The sequence below is a fragment of the Ambystoma mexicanum genome, chromosome 14 (genome assembly GCF_040938575.1).
Source record: "Ambystoma mexicanum isolate Mex_15411 chromosome 14, UKY_AmexF1_1, whole genome shotgun sequence".
Classification (NCBI taxonomy): domain Eukaryota; kingdom Metazoa; phylum Chordata; class Amphibia; order Caudata; family Ambystomatidae; genus Ambystoma; species Ambystoma mexicanum.
The window spans coordinates 119,071,112-119,094,177 of NC_090940.1; the positions used below are offsets into that span (position 1 = coordinate 119,071,112).

At 46.0% G+C, this 23,066-nt stretch overlaps 1 protein-coding gene across 2 annotated transcripts in view; it reads left to right on the forward strand.

The window, feature by feature from the left end:
• The window catches only part of FUT8 (fucosyltransferase 8), an 857,288-nt gene that overhangs the window by 773,287 nt on the left and 60,935 nt on the right, over window positions 1–23,066 (forward strand). For both annotated transcript variants that reach the window (XM_069638672.1, XM_069638673.1), the window contains 2 exons: window positions 11,911–12,157; window positions 18,200–18,376. In XM_069638672.1, coding sequence (XP_069494773.1) covers window positions 11,911–12,157; window positions 18,200–18,376 — 424 coding nt within the window. The remainder of the gene's footprint in view (window positions 1–11,910; window positions 12,158–18,199; window positions 18,377–23,066) is intronic.

Genomic DNA, 23,066 nt, shown 5'->3' on the forward strand with positions numbered 1-23,066 from the left:
TACACCTAGACATCACGCTCTGTGTGCGGTGCTTTCTGGGCACAGCAGTTTAGGGACCTCTTTATCAGGCCAGCGGATCAGTTTTCCTTTCCGATGATTATTCATTGGAGCACCTTATCGTGTGTGTGGCTCTTTCGGTGAAGGATGATTTGAAAGATGTGTGTATGTCCAGTATCTAGTGCAATGCCTTAGTGTGGCACTTGCTCTCATATGGGGCCACCCATGCTGGGGAGTTGCTAAGGGGGGGGCTGTAGCCCTGGATCTTTTGGCTGTAGCCCCGGATAAAAGCTCAGGAGCTACAACCAAAAGGCTAGCTATCTCCGAGTCCCGACAGTCCCGGCATTAGCCTAGCCCCGGATCTTTTCCAGACCTAGCAACACCCCTGTCCCAGGTGCCATTTCAATTGATTTGTTTGCCTGCAATGCTTGTGTGGGTGACCGCTAAGACTGTCTTTGTGTACACATGTTGGTTTTCATGCAAGCTTAATGTATTGCCAAAATCACAGCGAGCCCACAATTACAGTGAACTTGAGGTGCAAAGAGCAAAAATTAAGTTCATGTTTCCTTAACTCAGTGGTGAGAAAACCTAAAAAGTAATCGGGTTTAAATGTTGCTTCCCTCACAAATTCAATATTTGTGCTTGTATGTCTTTAAGATAAAACAGCCAGTAGAAGGGGTGGGGTCTGTGAAAAGAGTGTGTCAAATATGAACATACACATACACTTGCTTGGGTCTAGGGCAGCATACAACCTAAATAGGTCACTGCTAGACAGAAAATGCATACTCATACTTTACTTTCTAATGGCAAATTGAAATGGACTTTTATCAAAGTTAATTCACACAATCTACATTCTGGACTTGTAGTGGTTTCCAACCCACATCTGCCTCGATATCAAAAGGTGAAGCAGTCCTCAGATTAAGGTTGTAAACAACACAATTCACTTAGTTTTCTCTGAAAACATTAGCAAAAACTGATATCAGAGAACATTATTTGCTCTAACCAATGGTTTCTGATTATTTGGCTAATTCTAATCTAAAATGCTGGATACTGCCTGTGGCAAAACTGTTGTGCATGAATACAAAATTGGGCTTAGGTACAGAAAAGTTGGATATCTTCGTGGTGTTGAATTGGCTGCAGTTTTCCATTGTATTATGTGCTTGGTTCGTGAATTTGGTTTCTTTGTGGAATGCGTAAACAGCAGCTCCTAATGCTTGCAATTCTCAGGGAATCGGGTTCACCCTCACTACCCCCTCCCATTTCAATGCATTACAGAACAGATTTAAATTATGTTATTTACCATGACAGGCACCGATTATAAAGCCTTGTCAGTCGACATTTCAGTGTGGGGTGTCTAAGACCCCCAGAGATCCCAAATTGCTTGAGAAAATCCTTATTGCCGGTAAGCTATTCCATTCCCCTTTTCTATGATATAGCTTGTAGACAGGGTTCCCCCAAAATACTTTTCATTGCTATTTGGGATTTCATTTGTCTAAATATTCTGGGCCCATTGTACTCATTGTTTTGGGTTGTTCTTTCGAAATTCCAGCACAGGTAGGGACATCAACCAGCTCCAGGCACACCCAGAAGAGCAGTTCCGTTTAGTCTGTTCACCCTCTCCAGTAAGGTGATCCTGCCTTGGGAAAGACCTCTGTATTCAATCCCATCTGGAGAAGGCCTTCTTAAGGGAATTTCCCAACAGCTACCCATAGTCCCAATCTCCTCCTGTTGGACGGGCTCTCTTGCTTTTCTGTTTTCCCAAAAAACAGTCTTGTCAAGCTATGTATTTGGGGTCAAGTATATATGCAGCAAAGTCCACTGAAGCAGCATCATTTGCTGTAGCAATTCTAGATTGGACAGTGATTGGGATAGGTTCCCTTCCCTTCCCTTCTCCTATTCAGACCACAAGCCCCTCCTCCTGGCATTCATTGGCCGATTGAGTTCTCTGTTTCATATGGAAATATGCTAGCCTCGAGTGAGCCCTCCCGTCAAGAATGAGGACTCAACATTTCACTGCAATACTTTTTTCTCATTATTCCTTGTTTTTACTTGAACATAAAAATGATATATTCAGATTCACAAGAATATTCTGAATCCCGAAACATCCTTTGTTTTTGTCACTCCATGCATGAGAGTAATTCAAACATGCCAATGTGTTCATAATTCATGCATTTAATATATCCTGTTTTATATGCAGGTGATCCGTTCTTTCCTACTGAAACTAAATCTGTACCTGTTTTTTTTGCTTTTTTAATCGGACCAAGTCCAAAGTTAAAACAAATAATGTATTTCCCCATGTCACTTTAAATGGATTCTAGTCCAGTGCACGTGTTGCTATGCCATTTTGGCGTGAATTACATCTGTGGCTTCCCATAAGGATTGAGTCATTCCTTTCTTTGTGTGTATCTGTTGAGTGTGGGCAGCAGCAGGAAACCTTGGCTTCAGATGCAGCATGTCTTGCGCAAGTAAAGTCCCTTTAATAATCATTCTTTAGCTGTTCCCTATTTTTATTGTCTGCCTGTTTCGTGCGAAGCTCTGCTTGACTGCAAAAGTCTGCAAGTTGTTTCTTAAAAAAGTTAGGGTTTCTGCGCAATGTTTAACAATCCAATCATCCTCGTTTGTCAAATAATGTTCATATGTTCTAGGCTCCGGTTGTTTGTTGAAAATCAGTCCAATAAGGTTTTGCGACTTATCAACCTTAACAGCAGCCTATTAAGATTTTTCAATGAAATTTAAGGTTTTTAAATGAACTAACCTTTTCAATTTTGTGAACTTTGGTACAGCAAGCTTTTTTGTTGGTCTGTTTTTTGCACTGGCCGCTAACAGCAAGTCCTTATGAACAGTTAAATGGGGAAGCAGGGCATAAGTTCCCCCCATAACTCTGCCCACATATCTGCCCTCTTTGAGCCCAGCCAAAAAAACTCAGCAGTGACCAACCACATTGTTTGGTGCACATTTGTACATTGGGTCAAATCTATAGTTTGTAAAGAACGACTTCTTTCAGTAGAAGTGAACATGCACCCTCCACTACAGCTTTCAGAGCAGTGCTGCTCCTTTTTGATTGACTATGAATTTGGTCTCCCTTGATCTCTCGGCATGCCACACTTTCCGAAATCCAAGGACCAATCAATTAAGAATATTCAAGCTGGATTTTAGTATATATTGTTAGAAATGTCAAAGGTTTTCTGGGACGTGTTTTTTTTAATTTTTCCTGTCAATTTTGACATTGTTTTTGATCGGAAAACGAGAATGCAAAAAACACTGAACAGTATGACATCCATTCAGAGATAAATGCGAAGTGTATATTTCTTGTAAATTCATCTCGCAAAAGAGGATCAAAATGAAATTAATTATGCAATAATGCCGCATTCGAAGGACCTTAACTACCAAGGTCTGGGGCGATTCTCCATGATAACGGCCTGCCGGATTTAGCCTTTGTGGAGAGGACTCATGGCTGTTACCACTGATGTCCACACCAGACCAACGTGGGTTAAGGCTTTTAGCATCCCAGGCTGAAATTCGAAGTGCTAATATTTATTTATTTTTTATTTTTTTTTAAATTTAAGTGAAATCGACTTTGTGTGTCACTTCCCATGACTTCCACTTAAGAAAAATAAATACGACTTCTCACATTATTGGACTGCGGCCCAAGCCCAACACGCCACTCACTGGTACCCGGGCTCCCCGGCGCATCCGCATGTTAAATTGGAAAGGATGGCAACCAATGGCACTAATATAATGTCCCTTATACTGCATCAACATTATACACCCGACTCTCCTATTGATCCTGTTGCCACAACTCTTCAAGCCTGGGCGCGCCTACTGTACCCAGCGCCAGAATCCTCCCCATACTATAAGTGGCTCCCAGTGTGGTCTTTCCCTGGTCTGGAGCCCACGCATGACGCTGCTCTGGCCCGACATTGGGGGGCGTTGGGGTACCGGGCGCTCTCAGACTTCTACCCCGAGGGCAGGTTTATTGACCCCCAAACTTGGAAACAAGGGCATACCAGATCCGCACTAGAGACCCTTCAATTTTACCGTCTCCGGGCCGCATTTCGCTCCAGATGGCCATCCTTCCCGGATGAACCCCCTGATAATCCTGCTATTGCATACATTGCTAACTCGGGCGGTGCCCGGGGAGTCATCTCCTCATTGTACAAGATTACGCAGGATTCCACCCCGGTGCGAGCCATTGGGGCAAGAGATGGGTGGGTTGCTGAACTGGGCCTAGAAATACCCGACGAGATATGGGGGAAGATGTGCCAACACACTAAAAAGGTTTCCCTCAATTTCCGCTACCGCGCAATGCAATATAAGCTTCTAAATAGGCTATACTATACTCCGTATAGAACCTCGAGGTTCAACCACAACTCACAACACCCCTGTCCCCGATGTGGGGAGGAAGTAGCTGATCACTTACACATGTTCTGGTCCTGCAACAAATTGTCTGAATTCTGGGAAAGTGTTTTAGAAACGCTCACCACGATCACTGAAGCTGTGGTTGACCCCGATCCTTTAGCAGTCCTGTTTGGGATCTGGAGAACACTGGACACTAGACGTTCGGCTAAATTCCTGAACATAAGCTGCATGGTAGCTAAAAAATGCATACTCCAGAATTGGAGGAGCTCCTCTCCGCCAGCCTATCAGAAATGGCTACGATTGCTTGCCTGGTCGCGAAACTGTGAGGAGGAATACCTAACCATGCTCCCGACCCGGTCCCGTCCCCAAAATATATGGACTGCGTTCAACACGTATCTCAACAACCTAAGTGCAGGTACACCCGGATCCGATTTGTCCCCTGCCCCCCCAGGACCTACCCCCACTCCATGATCCTTTGTATCTTCTTCACCTCTGTAAGGATGTATGGACATTGTTGTGTTTAATGTACTATGATTATTGTACTGCTCCAGTAATTGCCTTTCCCTTTTCATTTTTATGTTTGCTACATACTACTGTTGCCATGATGTATGTGTTTACTGCAAACCTCTGCCACCAAAAATAAAAGTTTAAAAAAAAAAAAAAAAAATAAATACGATTTCCACTGGGGAAATCAAATGGGGGCATTGTCCCTTTTGTGTTGCGATTGCGGTCAGGGGGCAGCGGTAATTAGGTGCTAGAGCAGGAGGCAGAAGCAGCAGTTATCAGAGGTGTAATGGATGGTGGTGATATGGGCGCTGGAGTGGGATGTGGGGGGAAATGGGGGTTGGGGCCAACACCAGTAAAAAAAAAAGAAATGGTAGCTGGGCAATTGGTGAAAGATGTAGCCAGTGAGTAATAGAATGCAGGTTTATGTGGGCACTGCAAGCCTGCGTTCCTAGCCTCCTGGTTGGTAGGCACCCCTCCTCCAGGTGCTAATTTCCACTGAGACATGTACCCACAGATTCGGGTCCAAAACCCAACTGCACATCAGACTGGCTAGAACGGGATCTGATGAGATTAATTCACAGATTTGCGTATCCTACTTTGCAAAGACTAGGCAAAGAGATAGAATAGCGCAGTTACTGATCCTGTTTATCGGGGTGGTCCAGAGCATGACCAACACATCCAAAAAGTAGTTTGTTCGATGAACCTCCTAAGACATCTGAGTGGGAAAGGCTGTCTCACAGGATACGTTGATTCTCACAGGATTTGAACATCCTGGACCGATGAATTTCAAACTAGGAGACACTCCTTGAACGGGGGTAAAGAAGAGATGTCCGCGCGGAGTGAGACTCGCAGTGTATGGTCGATGAGTGTGCACCACGCGCAAGTACTATATAGGAACAGGCCCCAGGCAAAGCTTTAGACAGCCTTTGGGTCTTTTGAGACTGCCATGTGTGAGCACTCTGCTGAAAACGGGTCATGGCCAAAGTCATTGGCTCGCATTTGGTGTAGAGTGTACGACACACGTGCACTGAACTCACACCCCGCCACGCATGGTTAGGAGCCACCTTTGGGGTTCTTTGTGGGGTAAATAGCATCCATCCACACGCACAGTGAATAGGCTTTTTCTTGGAAATGTGCCATTTTGATGGAGTAAATGTTTACAAAACCTATGAAAATCATTAAAGTGTAGATTAATGGAATCGCCCTTTAAAAAAAAATGCATTCCATGAAATTATTTATGTTGAAGGGGCAGGTTGAGATGGAAATACAACCTTATCCACCCCCGTGCACTCTTCATGAATACCTACACCTTTGCAGGTGACGATCTTTAAAATATGGGGCAGTGCAATCTGGAATACTCTGGCAATCACAGGGAGACACATTTCTTCCCCTTTCAATATCTATTCTGGAGTTTGTATCTTGAAAGGCACTTTGCATGCAAGCCTGTCATGTGGTGTCTCACAACACTGTGATTACAAAGCAGCAGACGTGTCATTTCACTGCAGCAATATTGGCCAGCAGGTGAGGGGTCTTCCATGTAGTTATTGGCTGCAGTCGCCTACGCTCCCTTCTCCCCTGGGCCGAGCCTGAACAGTGACAATCTTGGAGACCTCTCCCAGGTGGACAATTGCTTGTTAGTTATCCATGTCCTGCAACCTTTGAGCATTAGAGTTATGTGCCCACGTATGTTTACAAGCAGTTTTTGGAAGCCCTTTTTTTGTATGCTTGTTTTACAAGTAGTTCCCCCTTCCCCCACAGCTCAGCATGCGTAGTGTGGAAATAGCAAGGGCCATGAATGCAGTAGGAGTGCTTCAGAGCAAGTGTCATGATGCAGTAGGAGTGCGGCAATAGAGAGCAAGGTCCATGCTCAGTAGGAGTGCGGCAATAGAGAGCAAGGTCCATGCTCAGTAGGAGTGCAGCACTAGAGAGCAAGGGCCATGATGCAGTAGGAGTGCAGCACTAGAGAGCAAGGGCCATGATGCAGTAGGAGTGCAGCACTAGAGAGCAAGGGCCATGATGCAGTAGGAGTGCAGCACTAGAGAGCAAGGGCCATGATGCAGTAGGAGTGCAGCACTAGAGAGCAAGGGCCATGATGCAGTAGGAGGGTGGTGCTAGAGAGGAAGGGCCATGATGCAGTAGGAGGGTGGTGCTAGAGAGCAAGGGCCATGATGCAGTAGGAGTGCAGCACTAGAGAGCAAGGGCCATGATGCAGTAGGAGTGCAGCACTAGAGAGCAAGGGCCATGATGCAGTAGGAGTGCAGCACTAGAGAGCAAGGGCTATGATGCAGTAGGAGTGCAGCACTAGAGTGGAAGGGCCATGATGCAGTAGGAGGGTGGTGCTAGAGAGTAAGGGCCATGATGCAGTAGGAGGGTGGTGCTAGAGAGTAAGGGCCATGATGCAGTAGGAGGGCGGTGCTAGAGAGTAAGGGCCATGATGCAGTAGGAGGGCGGTGCTAGAGAGTAAGGGCCATGATGCAGTAGGAGGGCGGTGCTAGAGAGTAAGGGCCATGATGCAGTAGGGGGGTGGTGCTAGAGTGGAAGGGCCATGATGCAGTAGGAGTGCAGCACTAGAGAGCAAGGGCCATGATGCAGTAGGAGTGCAGCACTAGAGAGCAAGGGCCATGATGCAGTAGGAGGGTGGTGCTAGAGTGGAAGGGCCATGATGCAGTAGGAGGGTGGTGCTAGAGAGTAAGGGCCATGATGCAGTAGGAGGGTGGTGCTAGAGAGTAAGGGCCATGATGCAGTAGGAGTGCAGCACTAGAGAGCAAGGGCCATGATACAGTAGGAGGGTGGTGCTAGAGAGCAAGGGCCATGATGCAGTAGGAGGGTGGTGCTAGAGTGGATGGGCCATGATGCAGTAGGAGGCTGGTGCTAGAGAGTAAGGGCCATGATGCAGTAGGAGGGCGGTGCTAGAGAGTAAGGGCCATGATGCAGTAGGAGGGCGGTGCTAGAGAGTAAGGGCCATGATGCAGTAGGAGGGTGGTGATGCAGTAGGAGAGCTGTGCTGGAGAGTAAGGGACATGATGCAGTAGGAGGGCGGTGCTAGAGAGTAAGGGCCATGATGCAGTAGGAGGGTGGTGATGCAGTAGGAGAGCTGTGCTGGAGAGTAAGGGCCATGATGCAGTAGGAGGGCGGTGCTAGAGAGTAAGGGCCATGATGCAGTAGGAGGGCGGTGCTAGAGAGTAAGGGCCATGATGCAGTAGGAGGGTGGTGATGCAGTAGGAGAGCTGTGCTGGAGTGTAAGGGCCATGATGCAGTAGGAGGGTGGTGCTAGAGAGTAAGGGCCATGATGCAGTAGGAGGGTGGTGCTAGAGAGTAAGGGCCATGATGCAGTAGGAGGGTGGTGCTAGAGAGGAAGGGCCATGATGCAGTAGTAGGGTGGTGCTAGAGAGGAAGGGCAATGATGCAGTAGGCGGGCGGTGCTAGAGAGTAAGGGCCATGATGCAGTAGGAGGGTGGTGCTAGAGAGTAAGGGCCATGATGCAGTAGGAGGGCGGTGCTAGAGAGTAAGGGCCATGATGCAGTAGGAGGGTGGTGCTAGAGAGTAAGGGCCATGATGCAGTAGGAGGGCGGTGCTAGAGAGTAAGGGCCACGATGCAGTAGGAGGGCGGTGCTAGAGAGTAAGGGCCATGATGCAGTAGGAGGGTGGTGATGCAGTAGGAGAGCTGTGCTGGAGAGTAAGGGCCATGATGCAGTAGGAGGGTGGTGCTAGAGAGGAAGGGCCATGATGCAGTAGGAGGTTGGTGCTAGAGAGGAAGGGCCATGATGCAGTAGGAGGGTGGTGCTAGAGAGTAAGGGCCATGATGCAGTCGGAGGGTGGTGCTAGAGAGTAAGGGCCATGATGCAGTAGGAGGGCGGTGCTAGAGAGGAAGGGCCATGATGCAGTAGGAGGGTGGTGCTAGAGAGTAAGGGCCATGATGCAGTAGGAGGGCGGTGCTAGAGAGTAAGGGCCATGATGCAGTAGGAGGGTGGTGATGCAGTAGGATAGCTGTGCTGGAGAGTAAGGGCCATGATGCAGTAGGAGGGTGGTGCTAGAGAGGAAGGGCCATGATGCAGTAGGAGGGTGGTGCTAGAGAGTAAGGGCCATGATGCAGTAGGAGGGCGGTGCTAGAGAGTAAGGGCCATGATGCAGTAGGAGGGCGGTGCTAGAGAGTAAGGGCCATGATGCAGTAGGAGGGTGGTGATGCAGTAGGAGAGCTGTGCTGGAGAGTAAGGGCCATGATGCAGTAGGAGGGTGGTGCTAAAGAGGAAGGGCCATGATGCAGTAGGAGGTTGGTGCTAGAGAGGAAGGGCCATGATGCAGTAGGAGGGCGGTGCTAGAGAGTAAGGGCCATGATGCAGTAGGAGGGCGGTGCTAGAGAGTAAGGGCCATGATCCAGTAGGAGGGTGGTGCTAGAGAGTAAGGGCCATGATGCAGTAGGAGGGCGGTGCTAGAGAGTAAGGGCCATGATGCAGTAGGAGGGCGGTGCTAGAGAGTAAGGGCCATGATGCAGTAGGAGGGTGGTGATGCAGTAGGAGAGCTGTGCTGGAGAGTAAGGGCCATGATGCAGTAGGAGGGTGGTGCTAGAGAGGAAGGGCCATGATGCAGTAGGAGGGCGGTGCTAGAGAGTAAGGGCCATGATGCAGTAGGAGGGTGGTGATGCAGTAGGAGAACTGTGCTGGAGAGTAAGGGCCATGATGCAGTAGGAGGGTGGTGCTAGAGAGTAAGGGCCATGATGCAGTAGGAGGGCGGTGCTAGAGAGTAAGGGCCATGATGCAGTAGGAGGGTGGTGCTAGAGAGTAAGGGCCATGATGCAGTAGGAGGGTGGTGCTAGAGAGTAAGGGCAATGATGCAGTAGGAGGGCGGTGCTAGAGAGTAAGGGCCATGATGCAGTAGGAGGGTGGTGCTAGCGAGTAAGGGCCATGATGCAGTAGGAGGGCGGTGCTAGAGAGTAAGGGCCATGATGCAGTAGGAGGGTGGTGCTAGAGAGTAAGGGCCATGATGCAGTAGGAGAGCTGTGCTGGAGAGTAAGGGCCATGATGCAGTAGGAGGGTGGTGCTAGAGAGTAAGGGCCATGATGCAGTAGGAGGGTGGTGCTAGAGAGTAAGGGCCATGATGCAGTAGGAGGGTGGTGCTAGAGAGTAAGGGCCATGATGCAGTAGGAGGGCGGTGCTAGAGAGTAAGGGCCATGATGCAGTAGGAGGGCGGTGCTAGAGAGTAAGGGCCATGATGCAGTAGGAGGGCGGTGCTAGAGAGTAAGGGCCTTGATGCAGTAGGAGGGTGGTGATGCAGTAGGAGAGCTGTGCTGGAGAGTTAGGGCCATGATGCAGTAGGAGGGTGGTGCTAGAGAGTAAGGGCCATTATGCAGTAGATGCACCTCTGCTATCCTAAATATCGTGAAAGGCTGAAAGCTCCCCCAGTATTGTCAACCAGTCTATTTTGGGCCATGCTTCCGATAACATTTAGAAGGTATAAAAAAAAATGCCAATGGGCTAGTGACTCTTTTGCCTGGCTTAAAGATAACAGTGCATTTGTGCACTGCTTCTCATTCAGTAAAAGGAGAGAAACAACCAGTGATCTGTAACACCTTCCAAACGTAGGGCAGACGTGCACGCTGCCCACCTACCGTTCCTTAATGAATTTCTGTTTGTCACACGTCTCTCAGTGTCCCAGGAGCAAAGGCTTCCAGGTCACGTTGTTTTACTTTTAGGCATCCTTTTCCTCTTAAGGACCAAAGAATGAGATTATTGTTTATACTGTATGTACTATTTTGGGTCTGGCTACCTCCTCCAACACCTGCCTTGCATTCGTGTTCCAGGTGGTAGTTTAATAAGGAACGACAAACCAATCGTTTTGCTACTCACTGGAGTAGGCATTCCCAATGTAAAATCTATTGGTCAACGTTGGGAAGGCTGGCTGCTCGGGTGGCCACACACAGATCAACTGCGCTATTGCTCCGGAGAATTGCATTTGAAGATGTTACCTAATGCATACAATATGCGCATTATAGAATAGCTACAGTGCATGCGATCTTATCTGGCACTCCATTAACCTGACACTTGATTAATTGCCATTTGCCAATGCTGATAAAAGTATTGTTCGTGTTAATGAAATCGATATAACACTCATTGGAGGCAGTGTTATATTGTTGTAAAGAACTTTCCTGCACTCTGTTCTCTATAATCCGCTTGGCTGCGTGCAGTGCATGGAAGTACAGGTAAAAGATGAACTATCAAGAGAACTGAAGGGGAGGAAGGATAGCTCAGAGGCAATGCATTTGTCTTGGAAGCAAGATGACCAGCGCAACTCAGGTTCGAATCCCGATCCCGGGTTTAGAAACCACTTGCTGGTATTAGTCACTATAAAAGAATAATTATAATTAAATACTTCATTGTGCTGGGGTGGTAACAATCCTGGCACGAAGGTTGGACGACACTCCTGTCCCCTGCACACCTATATACTGGAAACAGTCATTCAGTTAAAGTCCAATAATTTAAATATATCTTTTCTGACAATTTTTCATAATTGTGAAAGAAAATATCATGATTGTGGATTTAACAAAATAAACAAAAATGTAATGATTAGCATTAATCCAAATCAAACATAAATAGGTGGAAGCAGAGCTCAACGCGTTTCGGGTATACAACCTTCTTCAGGAGCATACATTCCATAAATAGGTAGAATATTAAAGAATAACGTAATAATAGGATTCGTACTTATACTTACAATGAATCATGAAGTAGGTGGAATATTAATTCAATTTACCGGATCAGGTAATCATGTGCAATTCCAATTAGGTCATCTTACAGGAAATGTAGACCCACATCCAGCATGCAGTGCATGAACCTTTTCCAAATTACTGCAGCATGGAAATGTGCAGAACTTGTGCTTTGGCCCACAGTTTAGCATTGTAGATGTGTGTTTTGTTTTTCCTAATAGATGAAAGTATAACGCTATCCAAGTGTTGACTGCATTTCCTATTGTACCATGCAATAATGATTTGAATGTCATTTGTTACGCCCTTCTGTGAAGCAACGAAAAATCACCCAGTTATGTTTCTTTTCGCAGGTGAGCTAAACGATAAGGATGTTCAGGTGGTGGAGCTGCCCATCGTGGATAGTCTGCACCCTCGGCCACCTTACCTGCCGCTTGCAGTGCCGGAGGATCTTGCAGAGAGGTTAATACGTGTCCACGGAGACCCTGCAGCATGGTGGGTCTCTCAGTTTGTAAAGTACCTAATTCGTCCCCAGCCCTGGCTAGAGAAGGAAATTGAAGAATCCACAAGAAAACTTGAGTTCAAACATCCGGTTATCGGGTAAGTTTGACATTTACATTTTTACTATGCAATGTGTTTTTAGGGATTTCCACTTCTGCACTGATTGATGTAGAAATTAACAGAATCAACTTGTTGGAATTCACCAAGTAAACTGGTCATATTTCAAAATGTTCATATATTGATAACTCTTTTTCCTAGTTTTGTAAAACTACTTGCAAAGTTCAAGTTACGGCCAGATCAAGCATGATGATCGCGGGAAAGGAAGTATGGAAAGTAGAGAAGTGTGATAGGAGACCTGAGGATTTGGGTGGAGGACCTAATCTTTATCTGCAAAAGGAGGTGCCCTATGAACAAGACCTGTACCATCAGAAACGGGATGATCTTGCGTCTGCCTCTGATGATTTGTAAACTTGAACCCAATAAGTGGGATAAGAAATCAAGGGTGGGCACTTACTAGACACAAAACAATATTTGGAGGGGGAATCTTAAGTGTCTGGCGCGGCTTAAGAATCTCTGGTAGGTAAGGTACCTTAAAAAAGCATGTGGCCCGTGCAACATAGAGAGGCCAAATAGCTTTGGTTGATTTCTTTTATGCATGGCATGAAAGGGAACACATAAAATCAATTGTAAGTCAAGCAATCGGCAAAAAGAATTCCACTATAGAAATCAAATCAAAATCGGTCGTGCAGGTTCTAATCCCTCACTTCTTTAAATGGAAATCCATGATCCTTATTTAGTCATTAGTTGTGTTAAATTATTCTAATGGAAAGACTTCAATATATTATTTAAGCAATATGCCCCGAGCCGCAGGGCCATTACTGAGTCAGGTAATGCCCGAGTGCCTATAGTTAAAGGCCTGAGCAAAGCAAGAGCCTTAACGAAGGCCCCGGGGCATTACTTGACTCAGTAATGGCCCCGCGGCGAGGGGCATATTGCTATTGGTCCCCCGGCCCGGCCACAAGACCGGAGTACTAATAGCAATCTTTTTCTATTCCAAAATGCTGCAGCGTTTCGGAACAGAAAATAAAAGTCAAATAAAATGGCCGCCGGGGAAGGGAAAACTGAGTTTGTTTTCCCTTTCCATGGTGGCCATCGGGGGCGGACGCGCTCTAAAAAAAATTTTTTTAAAAGTAAGTGGGGTTGGGAGGGCAAGGAGGGTATTGTTGGGGGTGTGGGGAAAACACTCATCTGAATCCCCGGCAGGGAGGATGGCAGCCTCCAGCCCTGCGGAGGCTTGGAGCCGGGATTACCCTGTTCCGAGCCTCCTCATTGGCTGAGGGGCTGACACCACCCCCCCCCACACCCTCTTGCCGGGGGCGTGAACGAAGTTGAACTTCGAGGGATTCTCAGAGAGGTATGGTCCAGGCGAGGGCCATTCAGAATGTTTGTTACATTCTGATTGACCCTCGCCGGGTACTAATAACATAACATGATATTTTGCTAATATAACGTTATATTGCAAAAATCAAACAATGTATTTCATATACTATATTTTCCCTTGAGTGAGTTTCAAAACAACACATTTAACTCCAAATGTATGAAACGGATGATGCGATTCTGCACATGGGCCAATGGTGACAATGGTAGCTAAATCCGTTTAGGGAGTCTGGGCAGGGCCCTGGTTCTAGATACAAGTTTTGATATTGCCGGGCTGATCTACAGCTATGCAACACAACAGAGGTGATGGCTAGAATGTTTGGAATTAATCCTAACCTCTGGCATTTCATCAGACGTGGGTCCAGTGCCTGCTGGGCCTAGTGACCCAAGCTACTCCTCACTGATGAGGCCAAAACATTTCTGGGTGTGCTTGTCGTGTCATGCAGAAGGGTTGTGGCCAAGCAGTTTGCGCTGGACTGCCCCTTTTGGGGTGGGGCCAAACCTGATTTGCATATGGTCTTTCACCATGTCTTGTCAGGTGAGGAACGATGGTCTGGCGGGTTCCCCAGAGCAATGCCAAAGGTTAAGATTAATTCTAAACCATCCAGCCATCACCCCTTTTGTTTTGCTACCGTCAATCCGAGTGGGACAGCTATGCCCAGGCGTCGGTCTCGTGCCTGCTGGGCATAGAAACCCAACCTACTCCACATTGATGAGGCTCAACGAAGCTGAAATATGTCTGGGGATGCTTGTGGTCTTGTGCAGAAGTGTTTGTGACCAAGCAGTTTGGGCTGGACTACACCATTTTGGGGCAGGACCAACATCTGATTTGCATATGGTCTTCCCCCTTTGTAATGGCTGGGCAGGTGCAGAAAAATGGTCTGGAGGTTTGCCCAGAACAATGCCAGAGGTTAAGATTTATTCTAAACCTTCCAGCCATCACCCTTTTTTTTTATCTACAGCTAGTCCAGGCCCACTTAAAACCCGAATTAATTGCTCATCCCATACCATTGCCTTGATTGTTGTATTTGTCTCCTCTTGTGTTTATCTCCCTGCACAAGTCCTCAGAGCCCCCTTCAAGCACCTTTTCGGTGTACTGTTCACTCCCTCCCCTTCTAAGCTGTGGCCATTACATTTGTCCCAGGAGGATAGCTCAGTGGCAACGTATTTGCCTTGGAAGCAAGACAACATGAAGCAACACAAGTTCGATTCCCGGGTCCGTGCTAAGAAACCTCTGGGTGGTTATAAATATGCAACTAAGACAACAAAATTACAATTACGCAACTATAAAAAAAAAAACTATAAAACTATTCCTGTAATAGCGCCTCGATGCCCGCGGGCTGTGTGAGCGCTTTAAAAATGCAAATAAATACATAGAAACAGTTAACCTTATAGTCATAGCAATTTCTATGAGTGTTGTTACTCTAATCTGTCACACTTTATATGCGAACTTTCTCATTGTACATTTGTGCATTGTACCTAACTTCTTGCTACCGTTAATTGAATTTTAATCACAATTGTGTTTTTGTTTATTCCATTAAATTTTATAAGCAAATATTCCGCTGTACGTCTGCTCACATATTCTGTTTCAGTGCTAAAAATCATAATAAAAAGTGGGTAAATAGAGTTTAAAATCTAAAATGTTAAGAGGGTTGGATTAGGAGGCGTCGGAGGGATGGAACGATGCGGGAAAGGGTTTACAGCAAGAGAAGCTACACCACGCATTGTTTTCCTAATGCTGCTTTTTGAAAACCTGTTTGGAATACATTTCTTAAGCTTAATATTTACATTGATTGAAATCTTGTGTAATGCATTTAATCTGAGTTCGATAATTACGCACTCATGTGCTATGCGAAGACACACGGAATTTTGTACAAGGGAAATATGTTTTTAAACGGTGGATAAGACCTCCAGTATTCTTGCTGAAATGCACGCGCTGAGATAAGTCAGCGAAAAAAGCAGACGCAGATGTGCACCGCTAAGTTAAATGATGACACCGAAGTGCCTCCTCCGAGACCGCGCCACAGATGGGGCTTCGATAAGGTATAATACATCTAATTGTCATTTTAATAGGTTAGCACATGCCCGTCTAATTGCTGGTAAACAGAATGGACTTTTAATGTATACCTTAAAAGGTATGCAGCGGCAACTGTTTCCCCCTGACAACTCCCAGATGCATGTTCGTGTCTGACGTCACTGGGCACATGAACATATCTCCCATGTATGTGGAGATTGCCTTGACAGGCCCATTCTTAAATTCTCCCATCACACAGTTATAAAATGTGGTCGTATACAGTTACGTAGCAAATTGGTGTATTTCTCCATCCTGGAGTGGTGGCCTCTTTAGGGAATGCACCAGATTTGCGACCAATTGGGTGCAAATTGAGATCGCTGGGTAAAGATGATGTTGAGTTTATTTTTTTTTTTCAGACAGTAGCTAACCCGGAATTACATTTTGGAGACATGATCATGATAAACACACACCTTTTGGTAGGTTTCCTCGGCTTCTTACTCGGGTTCATACACAATGTTTGCACTGGTTGCAGCAACATTGGCACCCGCTGCACATTTAGGAATGAGGGTGCACTAAAACGGGTTGCTCACTATCAAACATAGACTGTTGCATTAGGACTTCTGCAGGCTGTGCGTCCATTGTGTTGGAAAAAGCCTCTGAACATTTGTGGTTCCACACGGCAGCAGCTGCCACCATACCCTGCATGTCATGCGTAGCCACTGATTCGGAAACTCCGTTCAGTATCCAGCATATTGACCCCGACATTGGGGGGGGGGGGCGTTGTCAAAGGGAATACATGCGTAAGTCTGTATGGGGGTACAAAAGTGAAAAAAGAATGGAAAAAGGGGGCAAAGACGTGGTGGCAAAAGAGTGCAGAGGAGGTTTTATGGGAGGAAGAGGGGGGTGAAACTACCCCTTTGTCAAAAAAAAAAGATTCTCTAAAATTAAAAACGCAATGAAGGTCAAATATAGCCTATTTTCAAGGGCAAGACACACCTATCTCTTGCACGTATGCGGGCGTGTATGTTTTTTGGGGGGTTGGGGGGGCGTGATGCTGTTGCTTTGTTCCAAACTCAAGTACAGCTACATGACTTTGCAGATATACTTTGGAGATCACACGTGCACTGAAAAGATCGATGGCGCAGTTCGATTGATGACATGCTTTATCCGACTGACATGTTTGGCCTCTCAGCACCATTCTGGAAATATTTCTGTGCACACTTGCTACAGGGATACGCAGAGAATTTGCTTCAGAGAAGTAGCATACATTCTGAGTTCACTCTTGGGACACATTGCGCCAGTTGGCAGAGTGGGTACTTGTGTGAGCTTCTGCAGTGTTTGCTAGATCGATAGTTCAGTATGCCACCTTGTCGTCTTGGGTGCCCTGCAGTCCCCAATCCATTTTAAGGTACCCAGTTCTTAACTCTTTCTCCCACTCGTGTATTATAGCAAACCGCTGGCTGTTTTGAGTTTAGGAGCTCCTTTCTAGTTACGTGTATATTTCCGGTACCGTTTTATATAATTTCCAAACTACTTAACCAAAACAAATTGTTGTAAAGGGTCCAAATCATAAACTTACCAAGCACAGTAAAACTGAGCAAACTTAGAGTTCCGCGGTATGAGCAAAGGAAGAACTTTCTAGAATGTTCTGGCTCCCAATGTGAGAGACCATAGAACTTCCCGCTCATCAGGAAACTATATAAAAGGCTCTGATTCCAGCAATCGTGAGAATTTAGGCCAAAACAGTGGCTATTCATGAAGGCGAAGACTGATAAGTGCACCAATATAGTAGACCGCACCAGCCCCACAGGTAAGCCGCGTACCGACACCTTTTACTGCCTAAAAAGTGAAATACTGCCAAAAATAAAAAAAACAGGGAGGAAAAATAACCCCAACAGTGTAAAATGGGAAACTACAGTCACTTAGGCAGCTGACCCTGCTTCTACCCACTCCCAGCTACACCGATGTGTTCAGATCACTGGTAGGAGCAGAGCAGTGCCAGAGGAAGGCGCGCTCATATTATTACTGTGTGATCTGAAAAGGAACTTCAAGATTATGTGTGTATAATTTGCATTAATTACTGCAAAGGATTATGGATTTTAGACTGGTGTCTGTGTATTTTTTACTTGTCGAAAATATTCTTTCATTTGAAATGGGGATTGGTTGTATGCCTGCTAAAAAATAATTTTACTCTCAACTTCAAAAAAGAGTGACTAAAATACTCCCAACTTGAAAATCTTATCTGCAGCCCTGATTGCGTCCAAAATGAATTGTCTTTGCTGTTCAATTCAAAGATGTATTGTCCAAGGGCACTCTGTCGCAGTACTAAGACACTACATTGGAACTATACAACCCCTAGCCAATAGATGTTTTTCCCCCTGAGTCCGCTACAATAAAACAGCAATTTGTCTGTGTATAGAAATGGCTCCAAGGTTATATTAAATGCCCCTTAATGTGATTATACTGACCACATTGGCCTTGCTTTGCATCCTGTCTTTTGAAACTGACTGCTTCACAATGTACCCGAATCTGCAGCTGACAAAGGAAATTGCAACATTGTAGTAAAGGTGCTTGCGCATGTATGTTTTCTTTTGTGAAGGTGTGAAATTGAATTATCGAAAGCTTTGCTTCTGTAAACAGTTTTCTTAAAGTCCTTAAGTTTCCGGCTGCGGTTTTGCATTTTCTCTTAGTGTTCATGTCAGGAGGACGGACAAAGTGGGGACCGAGGCTGCTTTCCATCCCATCGAAGAGTACATGGTGCACGTGGAGGAACATTTCCAGCTTCTCGCCCGCCGGATGCAGATCGACAAGCGCCGCGTTTACTTGGCGACGGACGACCCCTCGTTACTTCAGGAAGCAAAATCAAAGTAAGCTTGGACCAGGTTTTGTTGAAGTTAATCTGAATCTGTTTCAGGGTGACCTTCTCTGCTTAATTCTAAGTGTTGACATCTCATAGGTTTTGACTAAAACGCCACTCGCTAGGTAGGGAGTGAGTATCTCCTTTCATTTCCCCGTCGCTTCCCAAAGAACACCCATAACAACTCTGACATATCACTCACCTGACATATCACTCATAAATATAAATATGTATACTGCTAAAACATAGATAATTGCATTAGGCCTGCGTGTTTATCCTATTTATGTATCCCCTCGTTAATGTCGAAGGTCCATGTTGCTTGTTTAATCTACCCCAATATCACCAGGGTAACACACAAACCAATACCCCCATATTGTAAAGGCAGCCTCACGCCGGGATTGCGTCCGTCTTCTGATATTTTATCCTGTCCAAAATGAAATCCTGACTGCCTAAATACATAAATAGAAATTATTAACTGAATTGCCTTCTTAAAATACAGGGTTATATAACAGAGACACACCGAGCCTTGCAGACAGACCAATGGTTTTTATATATAAATATACAAAAGATATGGACTGTTTCTTGTAACAATAATGAGAGGCTGGCACTTTGACTCTAGGCGCCAGCTCCGTAGGGGTTTTGGAAATGGTGCTAGGGCCATCCCTCTCATTGTCATCTCCCTTGGCGATGTCCACCTCTTTGCAGGCTTCCATAACCCCGGTTAGTGCTACTGACCAGTAACCCCCTACTAATCTACGATCTTCTATCTCTAATGATGCATTCTCTAAGGGTAGGCTATCTTGCCTCCCTCCAGGACTTTCTAACTTTCCCTACACTAGCCCTGCTTAGTGTTCTACAGGAGATCGGGAATAATGCCGAGCACATACTCAGTTGAAACCTACAAAGCTCAACCACGCTCACTTTCACCTTGAACTTCTACTCTAGCTCCTTCTGCCCGTCCCATCAACCTTCTGTCCCTCTGATGTTTCCACTCCGCCTTACTCTTGCCTCCACCCATTGATGTTGGCTCTTCTCCTTTTCCTCCTGCTCTTTCAACTCCTCCTCCATCTACTACTCCTCCTCTCACCCTACTACTTCTCACACATGACTACTACTCATCCTCCCACACAACTACTCCTCCCACACGACAGACTCCTCCCACTACCACCACTACTCTCCTCCCTCTATTGCCCTCCTTCCACTACTAGTCCCTTCCTTTCACACCCCTTTCACTACTAGTCCCTTCCTTTCACACCCCTTTCACTACTACTGACTTACTTCCACTCCCTTCTTTTGGCTACTACTCCCTTCTTTACACTACTTCTCCCCTCCCCCACTACTACTCTTATCCTTCCACTCCACTACGCAAACAACCTCCTTTCACCCAATATCTTTCACCTCACATTCACTTCTTAGGCTAACCTCTATTCACCTGCACACCAACACGCGCACACACTCTGCAGTTCTCTGCCCTCACTTACACCAATGCCTCGCCTTTCTCCATTAATCGCCTTATCACTCCGCCGCTTCCACCTTCCTCCTACTAGTCTCTTGGGCTGCCTTCACCTCAATGCTGACATCACCTGGATAACCCACACTTCCTGCTTCCTGTCCCATGAGTGTCTTTTCCTCCCTCATCCCTGATTGGCCAACGTGCCCTAGCCAATCCTGATCTACCGTCCCCTCCTGGGAGGTGTATGTACAAGGGGAAGTTTTTATAAGGGGGCTAAGTCCCACCATGAAGGTGTTGCATTTGAAAAGGAATTAAATTGGGGCTAAGCCCTGCCCACTTTCTCTGTGCAGTTTGTGGAGAATCCGGCAGACCCCTCACCAAAACCCTACCTAGAGTCTCCTCCCAGATGGCCAGGAGAGGGCAGACGCTTTCTGATACCGACACTCGGGGTGGTGTATTGCGGCCTGTGGAGGTGGGGGGAGTATCACAGGGTGAGACATGGTATGATTTTTTGGAAGATAATACAATCCATACCAAGGAAATTATAGCCTCTTGTTATTCAGATGAATGTCAACCTAGGAAAATTGCTAATGTTCCAGAGCCATTCTTTTGTACCCCTGAAGCACCATGTCTTCCCCAATATCAAAGATATTGCAATAGGAAAATTAACCAGGTGACCTTTTCTGTCCCTTTGAGCTTTGAAACCGTTAAAACCTATAATTGTTCTATTAATAAAACGTGGGGAAGAAAAAACATTTTCACATCTTTTGAAGAAATAGAGAAATCTAATTTTTCTAAGCCAAACTACAAGTCCCAGAATTCCTCAGGGACTGTGAAGAAGAGGAGGGCTCAAGAGGCAGACAGGAGTCCAGGTCAGGCAGGCAGCCTACCGACTCTAAACAAGGTCAGGCAATTAAGCCTAAGGGCCTGCATCTGAATCTAATCAGCCCACTTCACGGGCATGAAAGGCTGCCTGACGGTGATGCAGTAGAAAGAAGTTGGGTCAGGAGCTGGAAGGTCAGAAGGTGTAGATGCAGAGAAAGCAGAGCACTTAGCCAGAAGAACACAAGGACGTGTGACCACAACAGGGAAGGCTGAGTAGGTGGGCAAATTCCAATTGCAAACTCTGAGTTGGTCCTGTGCTCACAGACCCTTAAGAGCAGTAGCAGCACTGGAGAGAAAAGAAAGCAGCAGGCAGTCTGCAGTCTTTCCAGGTGTGCCTCATTGCTGTGTGTACCGAGCTGAACTTGCGGTTGTTCCTAAGACACCCTTGTAGCAGAATCCAGCCAAGGGAAACTGGAGCGTGGGAAGCTCTCACTTAATGAGGCTGGATCGCAGACACCCGTGCAGTGGGGGGGTGTGGATCCCTGGAGTCGCAAGAAGAAGCTCTGTACTCCTAAGAAGTTCCTTTCTGGTAACTGTAGCCAGCTTTTAATTGTACTTGCTTCGAGTTATGAGAGAGTGAGAATCAACTGTAGAAGTGGGAAGGTTTTAATGGGAACGTAGCACAAGCTTACCTGAAACTCTTGCGTGTGACGAGAAGCCTTCCTTTCCCGAGAAGCAGAAATACTTTGTTGCCCAGTGGTCGCATGTCTTTGATTAGCATGGAGAACACTGCTGGTAGATGAAACAAAGTGAAACTGACTTTCGTGAAGAGTTGCAGGTATTGTTAAAGATATTGTGAAAGGAACTGCGCGCATGAGACAATGTTTCCCTGTGCCTTGGAGACTGAGTACTGACCAAAAGGTGGGAACGAGTCTTTATACGAAGTGGCAGTTCAACATTGAAACACTATCATGTGCGCCTTATGTTAACAATTACCTTGCAACACATCAAAGTTTGAAGCAGTAGATGAAAGACGTAGAAGTTGAAAATAGAGCAAGCAATGCCCAAGCCCATAAAGAACTCTCTCTGAAAGTCAAATCCCACAAACAAAAGAACGGTATACTGGTGGTGTTGAAGTTGCTGAGTGTTGATACGCAAAAGTCTACATCCAAAGTTGGCAGAGTGGCACAGCCACTTTGGGGTAACCACTGAAGACCAGGTGTACATAAAGCTCAAGAAGGGAGCTGGGTACTTGTTCACCAAATTGAAGCAGAATCTTTGGTAACTGCAAGACCGGCAAAGAGGCTGCCCTTTCTGGAGATCTAGAAAGAAGGGTTTGTTGCCAGCCTCTGAAGGTAGAAAATGTCTTGTCTTGTAGTAATGCTACTTGTCAAGCTGCCATTGATGCCATTGATGAAGCATGTTCAGAAGCAGTAGAAGTTGTAATAGCAGTGACAAGTCTGTGGTTGTCAATATTGCTGAAGTTAACTGTGGGTCCAAGGGAGCTTTTCTCACAGTTACATTCTAGAAGGACCTTGGTTGAGAGAAGAGTAGATCTCAAGCCAGAACATCCTGACAATTGTATAAAAGACACCACAGAATCAAGGAGTGAAGTAGTTGTTGGCAAAGTGGGAGAAGAAACTTTTGCCAAATTCATCTGTTCCTTCTTTCTTAGAAGGAAGTCATGCAAGAAGCTCCATTGGTGCTGTTCATTCTTTGTGGAACTGTAAAGGAGGAGGTATTTCATCACGCAAGAAGGAGACTTTAACCAGTGGATTTTATTTGTGTGAACTTTTTGTTTCCTTGGAACTTCTCACAAGTTTTGTTACTTGGAGAAAACAGACTTTGCACATTCTTGGGGAGCAAAATCTGCCTAGGACGATACGAAGTCATCCAAGACAATAGGGGTTTGGTAACCTTCTATTTATGTTGTATTTGTTATTTGAATATTGATATTGTTTTTTGGGCAGGTTTAGTTTTGTGAATGCTAGGTTGTTTTCCCTTGGATCTTAAAATAGGTAAGGAATCCCCTGGTAGAGTAGATTTAATTGTATTATTTGTACACAATAAAATGGCAAATCCTGAGAAAACTCAATATAGTCGTGGGTCTCACATTGCCGACCCCTCACAAGAGCCACTCCGGTTCCAACATTGCAGGTCTGCCAGCTCAGTCCCAGTCTCAAGCAAGTTTCCATGGTGGTCATTAGTCTCTAGAGGGGGTGGGTCTAGCTCCTCATGTCCCTGGTGGTCTAATATTGAGCACATCTCTGATGGAGCACCTACTTGCATGCCGAAGCGAGCCTCTAATTGGTGCATGCACGTTTGTGTCCTGCAGCATAGCTCTTTCTTTCCAAGGCTCTACCCACTGCTGCAGTGGGACACTAGATACTCAGCGTCTTGGAGAGTTGCTTCCGTTCACGGG